We start from the raw sequence: 10757 nt of genomic DNA, 5'->3' as shown, positions 1-10757 counted from the left end.
AACCTGATTTAATACAAAAACTAAATTTACTAATAAACCTTAGAATCAAGTCTCTTATTTAACAAATAATCAGTGATCAAATTTTCCTAAAGTTTACTCCAAACCAACTCGCAGAGTAAATGGGCATAACAAGAGAAGCTATGCAGAGGGCTTGTGAGAAAAATTTATTAAAGGAGGAAGACATGGTGAATCATCATGATAAACTATTTCCCACACCTTCCAAGAAAGCTAAGTCTAAGACGAACAAGATAGAACCTACCTTCAGTACACAGAAAGAAGTCCCTCCATCTAAACCATAAGCAACATCAACCAGTGGAGCAGAAAAGGGAAACAAGGAGAAGTCAGTGAGGAATTATGCCGCCATTTGAGAGGAAACTGAATCTGATGAAGAGGTTAGAGAAGTGAAGAAGACTACCACATATGCCAGGGTAGTCCAAAAGATTTCATCTGGTGAAGATCAACCAACAAAGAACCCTAAAACTCAAGGAGAGCCATATGGTCAAATCAGATCAAGCAAAAAGAATAAATCTGAACTAGATGAAGCCTTGAAGTCTGGTAAGCTTCATGAATCATGCACTATTGTGCCTCCTTTGAGACTAAGTGAATTGATTAGTCAGATAGTCAAGGAAGTAAATTTGAAAAATGTTTCAGTATATTATGGGACTTGTGATGAGAGTGAGTAGAGATCAATTGAAGAAGTTATAATAAAGTATTTCAATACATATAGCCAAGTCTTGTTAGAGATATCATCTATAATTCTAAATTAATTATATGATATTTTGGATGCGTGGAGACATGAATAAAACCTTGAAGATGAGAGCTTGAAATAATACACATTATTTAATCAATGTGCAGTCATTTAAAAATATGAGATTCAAAGAATTTACAAAATTATACAGGAAAAGTTTAGGAGTAAACACAAGGTGCACAAGATAATGTTTGGTAAATCTGTTGAAGTTGCTAAGCAAACTGAGAGAATTTTTTAGGAATTTTTTGAAGGAGAATTAGTATCAGATCAATCTAGAGAAGGATGATTCCCAACCAGAAGGACAATCTAGCAAAAACACTTCTCCTCTAATAGTTCATGTTCAATTAGAAGTTTCTCATTAGCATCCATCTGTATAGATTGATCTAGTAGAGAAAGAAATTGCATATGACACCATTGATAGTTATAAAGTTTGGGACTCTTGTGACGCTGTGTAAGATCCTGCAATTATGAAAGTTTATTTAGAGGATACAGTCAAGGAGATTGTTGATGAGAAGAGAGTGGATGAGAAAGATGAAGAAGAAGATGATATAGAAAAGGGTGATATAGGTGCTAGTGCTGAGAAGGAAAAAGGAGAAGAGAAGGTTGAAGAAGAACTGATGACCATGGAAAGAGCCACTATTTCTAAAATAAGGAAGAAAAATGCTATTGATGAAGAGACCTTTTCTCATGGATCAATTGATTTGAGTACATTGTCTCCCATAGAAGCACTCAAGTTGGCCACCCTCACACAAATCAAAGCAAGTGAGGACTTACATAAGTCCGAATCTGAGAAAAAAGAGCTTATATCTCTATTGACAATAGTTTTGGAGAAAATTTTGTCTAACCTTATGCAGGATTCCAGTGACAAATACTCTAGTAAGCTTAAGGGTATGTCACATAAAGTTGAATCAGATTCTATATCATTGGAGAAAGTAGTGGATATAAAAGTTTTGAAAAAATTTAATGAGATGAGACTCGAAACCTCTTTGAAAGCAATAGAGCCTAATAGAGTAGTTTTGAAAACTGTGGTAAAGAGTGTTCAGGATCCATTAGCTAAAGGTGGTCAGATCTTTAAGTCATGTCTCATTTTTTCATAAATTTACAGTAGACATTAACAAAAAGATTAGGGAATATGAAGGGCAGTTAGCTATAATTTCACAATATTTTTCCCCTCTTTCAGTTTTTGCTAGTAGTCTTGAAGCTCAAATTGTGAATCTAACATACAAAAATCAAGAGTTTGACTGTAGAGAAGGTGTGGTTATTAAACAAATTGGGAGAATTGAGGAGTTAAATCACTCGCCGACTTGACACTTTGCTTGGAGCACAACAAGATGCAGTAGTTACTTTGGGAAAAGATGTACAAACAAATCTTAAGGGTGCAAAAGTACATGCATATATGTTTAGTGCATTAATTAATGTTTTGGATTGTTTCCAAAGAGGATAGAATGGGTATCTAAAGTTCTTGAAGGTAACTTATGCATATATTTTCAAGTTTTTGTAGATCACTGTACATATTTTTTTATATATATGTTTTGGTGGATTCCTACCTTTACCATTGATGTAAAAGGGGAGAGAGGGGTGAAAAATTGTGAATATTTTTAGGGGGGGTCAGTTGAGTGTATAGATTTTTAAATTCTTTGTATTTTTGGAATTTTAGAGCATTTGTCATTTTTCATAGTGTTGCCATCAATGCCAAAGTGGGAGATTGTTGCCAAGGGATACTATTCTGGTGATCTTATATGCATCGATATTACCTAGGGGTTGTCATTGATGTCAACTCAACTTAGTAATCCTATCTAGTACCTGTATATTTTATCTATCCAAAGTCATATTGACTTTCCAAAGTCATATTGACTTTAGGTATAACTACGAAAGAGTGTGGACATAGTGTACAAATTCAATGAGCTTGTACAACTCATTTCTGGTGATGCATTTTTCATTGTAGTGATTGGGATAGTCGATTGGTTGTTTAAGATAGATCATCTTGTAATTATATCCTTCGGTGTTGATTCTACTACATGATTCTTGGTCTAGTATCCAGTGATTTTGGAAGAGAAGAGCTATTGTGTGGACATGTTGGGTAATGTGTATTGTAGAACTGAAGGGATGATTTTGGTGATCAGTGTTGTGTTGAAGGAGTTTTTTCCATTGCAAGTTAATTTGGTGATTAGATGTTTTAGGTCTGGTATATGGATTTGTGGTGGATTGGGTCGACATGAGACTACCCATTTCATATATTGTATTTTTGTCAAGTCGCCTTGTTGGAGATCCATTTTGGCAGTGTGGATATATAAGGTCAACTTGGTTGATGATTTTGAGTGAGAAGGTGATAGAGATTGTTTTGGGAGTGACTAAGCATAGTTTCACGTGCAAATCTTTAGTTTTGGTTATCCAGTATTTGTTAGCAAAAAAGAACACAGCAGTCTCTCTGATCATTGGTCCAGCGGATCATTTTGAGCCTAGCTAGAACCAATTTCTAGGATTTTTAGATGATATATTTAAGTTCAAACATTGTATTTACTTTTATATCTCATTTGTAGGATAGTGAGTCCTCTGGGGTTGCAGCCCTGTTTTGTGTTTGAACAGTGAGCTCTAGGCAGTGTCATTAATGCAAGTGCATTCCTCTTTTGTAATATTGTTCTAGTACTGGTCATAGTATAATAATATTGTGGGTTCAAATCTCATTGTGGTTTTTCTCTTTTTCGTGTTTCCACATAAATATTCTAATGTCACGGTTGTGTGGTTATTTGCTTTAAGTTCCTGCATTATATTTTCTTTCTTATGTATGCAATGGTTTAAGAATCAGTTTATTAAAATAGTAAAGTGCAGAAAACTAATTCACCACCCTGGCAGTGTTCATTGATTCCACCAAGAACAACTATCTCCATGAGTGGTCCCTCGAGTATAACTTGTTAAAGCTATGAATAGTAGTAACATAAAGTACCTAACATACACTAAATCAATTGTTGAATGGAATGAACATTCACAGCCTGCAAAACACTAAACATCCATCATAGCCTGAACAATGTGTTTGTTTCATGATGATATAGAAGTCATATTGTTGGATGCAAACTCTCACAACCTGATAAGGTTCTAAGAGTCCTCCTTCGTCAAGCTTGAGTAATTATCATCAAGTTTCTATGTGGTCCTCCAAATATAGGGTATAAGAAAAAACTATGAAATCGTAGTTATTAACCTGATTTAATACAAAAACTAAATTTACTAATAAACCATAGAATCAAGTCTCCGATTTAACAAATAATCAGTGATCAAATTTGTCTAAAGTTTACTCCAAACCAAGCACAAAAATAAAAAGAAGCAGATAAGAAATTAAAGAAAGTAAAGGGATTTCTATAAATTAATAATTCATACTTGTCCATGCCTTTTAAACACCTCAATGTTTTAAATTCATGTCAATCAATTTAGTGACAACTAAAACTTATGATGATATGCATCCATCATTTTTTATTTGACACAATCATTTGGGCACAAGTTGAGAGTATAGAACTTAAATATTTAGAAAGTCATTTTTTTAAAGGTTCTATATAGGATTTAATAATTGGAAATCAATACTCTTCCATGCCTCTTGCATGTTTCTATATTGTGTATTCATCTAGAATAGTAGAACAAAATAAAACAATGTTTTTGATAGACCTGAAACCCAAAGTTTTACAAACCAAGGCGAGCAGTCAACCAAAAATTGAATAGAAGCGAGACGGGGGACAAACCCCACACAGACCCAAAGTCAAAAACAACACGAAAAGCCCCCAAAAATAGGAAAACACACTCAATTCAAAGAGTGCACCTGTTCAGTGTTCTCCTAAATAATATTTTTGTTGATTTTCTCTAGATCCTCCATGATGAATTTGGAGGTACCCTGGTCCTCACTCCGACTCATGGTCTTAGTATAGGAACCCGAGATAGTCTTCCTTCCAGCAATACTCTTGCCACCTTCCTAGCATTCTTTTTTCTGTTTTTCCTAGGGAGGATCACTGGCTACGGGTCTGAAGACTGAAGATTAAAATCTGCTTTCCTGAACAAGGACTTCAAAAACAACCATCCGTTCATTAAAAAACAACGTATATGTAGAGTTGGAACAAGGACTTCCACGAATATAGGTACAAATGGCAAATTCCACAAACTTGTTAAAGCTATGAATAGTAGTAACATACACGGAATCAGTTGCGAAACAGAATGAACATTCACCGCCTGCAAAACGCGTTTCATCCGTCGAAGCCTAATGAATGCGTTTGTTTCACAATGATATAGCAGTCACATTGCGGTATATAAATTCAGTATCCTCCATTATCTAATACCTCGTATTCACTTTCCTCCCTTATACAACTCTCTACGTCAGTATCGCAATCACGCCTTCATTCGACAGTCAAAGCTGCCATGGCCTGCTCGACGTGGAAAGTTAACAAGAGTTGGGCATCACTATTCTTTATCGCCTCAATGTTGTGGTGGAGCGCTGTGTATGCTCACCTTGCTCCAAACTATTATGACGAGACGTGTCCGCAGGCATTGCCTATAGTCAAATCCGCAATAAAGGAAACGCTGGATAAAGAACCCAGAATGGGAGCTTCTCTTCTACGCCTTCAATTTCACGACTGTTTTGTTAACGTAATACATTTGTTTCAACTCTACTTTCCTCATTTCCTTTTATCACTTCTCTTGTGCAATGCGATTATGTTAACATGGTGTTCGTTTTGGGTTTGGATGCGGCTTTCAGGGTTGCGATGGATCTGTTCTCCTGGACGACACCCCGACTTTCACAGGAGAGAAAAGTTCTGGAGCCAATGCCAATTCACTCAGGGGATTCGAGGTGATAGATATTATCAAGACCCAAATTGAGAATGTTTGCACTGGAGTTGTATCCTGTGCTGATATTTTGGCAGTAGCCACTCGCGACTCGGTTGTCCAAGTAATTATTATTCGGGAGTTTTAACTATAAGTCGTTCCCTATTTACTTACATATAGACATTCTAAATTTGTGTTTGTAATTACCAGCTGGGAGGTCCAAGCTGGACTCTAATGCTTGGAAGGCGAGATTCGACGACTGCTAGTCTGAATGATGCAAACAACAACCTTCCAGGGCCCTTTTCGAGCCTTACTTCTCTCATCTCAGCATTCCAAGCCCAAGGACTTTCTGCGGAGGATATGGTTGCTCTTTCAGGTAAGCGACTTAACTACCGTCTATTTTCCTTGACAAGAAAGCCGTACCGATTACTTAATTGAAGAATCTTATCTTAGCTTAATGTGTACCTGTAGGAGCTCATACGATTGGTCAAGCCAGTTGTCAATTCTTTAGAAGTCGGATCTACAATGAATCCAACATAGACAACGAATTTGCAGCTTCTTTGCAGGAAAATTGTCCCTTCAACAGTGGTGCTGGTGACTTCAACCTCGCACCCCTGGACTCTTTGACTGCTAATGGTTTTGACAACACTTATTACAAAAATTTGAGATCTGGGAAAGGTCTTTTCCACTCCGATCAGGAATTATTTAACGGAGGTTCTGCAGATGCTCAGGTGACAACATACAGCACCGATCAGCAAGCATTTTTCACTGATTTTGCGGCGGCAATGGTGAGGATGGCAAACACCAAACCACTTACTGGAACGCAAGGAGAGATTCGAACGAACTGCAGAAGAATCAATTGATGTTTAGTGACTCGGACAAATTGTTCTGGTCCAGGTTCTATTTTGAAAGTGGAAATACCTGAGCTATTTCATATCCGTCTTTATATTTTAAAAAATAAATAATAAATTCATTATGTGAGAAAAACTTATTCACTCATTAAATGCGCCGCCCTTATGATGTTAATAATTAGGTATTTACATGTTGGTACAATGAATTAGGTTTTCTTTGTAATCTTCCTTATGGTTGAATCAAATTGTTATTAATTATAATTATTTACTGAAAATAGTTGTGATAAGTTTTTTTTTTTAATTTCTTGTGTTTTATTTATTTTTGGAATTGTCAAGTAAATCGTTTATTTTGTTTACAATTATTTAAGATTAATTTAAGTAAAAGACTATTCCATTGGTTGTAATTGCATATTTCTTAAGTGCATCATTATTTGCATCAAGGTAGTTATTAATAGTTGTCAATACTTACCCTACCTACTCTTGCATATGATTGGAACACGTTTCTTTTTGTGCTCTCTATTTTCTAGCCTAAGCACGTTGTACATGTTGTACGCTTTGTATCATATCAATCAATCATTCATTTCCTTTTGCATCTCTTTCTTAGCATTCTATGGTGGTTGGCTATCTCCTAGTGTGGTCTTCTTAAAAAATATAGCTTCATGGTAAATCCCTATCTTTTCCTACAAGAATAAAATGCTTGAATGAATATTCATGTTATTCATAATCATCAAGTACCTATGCATGCTCACGTTCTTGTGTATTTAATTTTTATCTTATATGAGGTTTGACAGCTACCATACATGGAGGATTAGAGAAAGGTAATAACAAAAAAGTTTATTTGGCCAAAGCTCATTTGTTCTTTAATTATATGCTTGATAATTGTATATTTACATCTCATATTCTATTTAATATTTTTATATCTTACATTAGCATCTAGAATATAGATATATCATGTTGCATCAGATTCCATCACACCTGCCATTTTTTTAGTTGCTAAGTATCCTTATGTAGGACAAGGTATTCTTTAGAAGTACAAAGATTTGAGGTCTAGTTGCAAAGAATTCTAATGATGTTCTCACCCATGGTGTGCTCAAGTGGAGATCATATAATGAGAGTACCTATCAATGTTGTCTTCAATTTTGTACTCTTTTTATTCAACCTTATAGTCTCGTATAAAGTAAATAGTTTTTCTTGTGTATTGTCCAATCTTTGGGCTTATGTATGCAGAAATTATGTTATAATTTATAAAAATATCCTCATAAATATTTTTGAGCATGTGAAATTTATTAATGCTTAATTATGTGAATTTTGTGTATTATGTTAATTTAATATTGTGGAATACCTTAAAATATTGCATCCTGTTATTGTGTTTAATATCTTTGATTATGGCAAAAGATTTATTCATGGTCACATTTAGGAATATTCTACTAGGTCTTATTTTATTTGATGAGGTGAGAAAGGGGTCTTATACCATTCAAGTTCTTGTTGCGTCCAAAGAGAATAAGGTTACATCCACTCTCAAAAATTGGCTTGCTATCCTTCACTCTCTAGCCATATTTTTCATGATCTAGAATTATATCTTCTTAGCATCGAGTTTGATGAATCCCTCGTCATGTGAGAAACAATATTTAGACCAAACAAAGGATTATTTTTATCATAAGCTTCATTAATGATTTTTCCATATTTAAGAAAAACTATCCACATTACTCAAGATCACCCTCATATAGTCCATTTCATGTAATGAACAAAGTAATATTTTGGACCAATCTATCTTTCTACATGATTATCTAACCCACTTCATTATAATTAGTTTATTTTTACATTATAAGTTTAGGTTGAGATTCATATTGTTAAGGAATATTATAGTATTGTCTTTCAATTGGATTTTCATTTGGATCAATTTATATTTAAAAACCACATTTTGAATCAATTTATATTCTCAATATGGATTATAATATTAGAATTTTATTGCTACTTTTAGTAGCCCGATTTGTTATCTTGCTTCCATCCTTATTGATTCTCTACACTCACACTAAACCATTACGTACATACATTCCTACCTAATTTCATGTTACCAAAGAGTTTAAGGACAAAAATAATATCACATTTTAAAATTGAGCAATTACTTACTACAATAGTCATATTGTTTTTACTACATAATCATTTAACCATATGTTATGATAAATATTCATCAATATTTTTTTAAATAAATTGTATAACTTTAGCTATTATTTATCAAAATTATTACATTATTTTGGAGGCTTTACTCATTGTCGGTATCAAAAGAGAATATATCTTACTTTTGATGGTTTGGTTCTCTTTATTATTTTCTTATGGTTATTGAATTGCCTAGGGCATTTACTTCTCACATACATCTTCATTTATTCAATCTTCGCACATGTGTCTTTTTAGTTCATCCTAGTTTTTTTAATGTGTAAAGAGATTCACCTAATGTCAAAGTGATCTCACACAGTGAATCAAATAATTTAATTCTAGGTTTCATAGAGGAAAATTTATTTCAATCAATTAAAATACAAAGAATAGAAATGGGATATTGATCTTCAATAATATTAGTTAGAGGACTATAAGGAGTCTTGGTAGGCCGAAGTGGACAAGTGTTTTGAATGGATGAGAGTGGATTTGTGTCTCGTGTATCAACTACAAACTTTTTAAGAAACATAATAAAATTATAGTTCTTGGAAGAACATTTTTCTATAAATTTTAAGAACATAAGTCATTTAAACTATAAGAAAAACCTAAGGCCAAACGCCAATAGTGAAGGAGTGCCTACAACAAAAATAAACTTCCTCATAATCAATCAATTGAGACTAAGACTAGTTGCAAACCTATAGCCATTCACATGTTACATAATTGTTGCATAAAAATTATTCATCATAGGCTCATTCACATAGACTAAAATCGACTATATTATAGGTTACCACACATTTTTGGAAGATAAATAATTGTTAGAAGTAAGAATCTTGTACATGACATAGATTGTATAAATTGTAATAAACACACACACACATATATAATGTTATGTGGTTAACATTACATGAAGGATGTGTAAAGGTTTGGGCCTCTCCAAATTTAATATATTGGAAACATTACAGAAAATTCAGCTATACAGAATTTTGTGAAAGAAGGAGAAAATGTTAATCAATTCCAAAATGACTACAAAGACCTTATGGTACTTGGCCAAGGGTTGTAGAGGTGTTAATGAGTTACATTACTCTTCAAAGGTGGGAATTCTATTCTTATCATTTTTGTTACAAGACGAAGCTCAATTTCCCTTTCTAAATTCTACCTCTTTGGATAGACCCCTCCACCAGAGGTTGATGCTTTATTTATTTCAATATAATCTATTCCTTTCTCTACGTTTAACTCCAAGCCCAGGATTGTCTATCTTCGCATTCTTTTGCAGCATGCCAATCCCACATTACCTACCCCCGGTACTACTTCTTCTGCAACTTTAGTCCCTGAGTTTAATTTGAATTCAATTCTTATCATTTTCGTTACAAGACCAAGCTCAATTTCCCTTTCTAAATTCTACCTCTTTGGATAGACCCCCTCCACCAGGGGTTGATGCTTTATTTATTTCAATATAATCTATGCGTTGCTCCTGCGTTTAACTCCAAGCCTAGGATTGTCTATCTTCGCATTCTTTTGCAGCATGCCAATCCCACATTACCTACCCCCGGTACTACTTCTTCCACAACTTTAGTCCCTTAGTTTAATTTGAACCATCCCATCCAAGCTTCAAACTCATCCCCTACAAACTTGGTTGACCTATCCCTTGAGTCTTCGAAAGATAAATTCCACTCCATGTTCTTTCTCCCTCGACTCAATGGATACTAAGGACAACAAGCTTTAAATGAATAACCTGCAATTATATTGGATGCAGCTGAAATATCACAATCAACAATCTTATCAATTGACTTTACTCTTGATGATCCATATTCTTCCTTTCTTCCATTAAAATGCATCACCTAATCTGCAGTTTTGTCTACAGAGCCCAATGTGTTCTTTAAAGAGAAACTTGTTCGTCCACTCACTATACCTATTTTATTTATTATCTTAGGTCGTCCAGTATGGAGGCTTCAGTTGTGGGCCACCGATCCCGCAGTGATACAAGACTAAATAATGCATTATATCCAGTATACACTGTCCTCCATCAAATTCCAACATTAATCCCACTCAACGTTCTTTCTCCTTCGACTCGTTTGATATGAAGGACAACAAACTTTGAATGAATCAGATAAGATATCATAATAAGCAACCTTATAATTTGACTTCAGTTAAACCATTCTCTCTCGTATAAATTATATTCGTCATCCATTAAAACGCATTATAATCTG

General features: G+C 34.3%; 1 protein-coding gene across 1 annotated transcript; it reads left to right on the top strand.

Annotated features, from left to right (window-relative positions):
* Nucleotides 1-5143: 5143 nt before the first annotated feature.
* LOC131045688 (cationic peroxidase 1-like) lies at nt 5144-6411 on the top strand. The gene is made up of 4 exons (XM_057979283.2): nt 5144-5371; nt 5481-5672; nt 5759-5924; nt 6020-6411. Exons 1-4 carry the CDS (start codon nt 5144-5146, stop codon nt 6409-6411), a joined length of 978 nt encoding a protein of 325 aa, XP_057835266.2.
* Nucleotides 6412-10757: the final 4346 nt, after the last annotated feature.

The sequence above is a fragment of the Cryptomeria japonica genome, chromosome 3 (genome assembly GCF_030272615.1).
Source record: "Cryptomeria japonica chromosome 3, Sugi_1.0, whole genome shotgun sequence".
NCBI lineage: Eukaryota > Viridiplantae > Streptophyta > Pinopsida > Cupressales > Cupressaceae > Cryptomeria > Cryptomeria japonica.
This window is presented reverse-complemented; position numbering and strand designations above follow the sequence as displayed.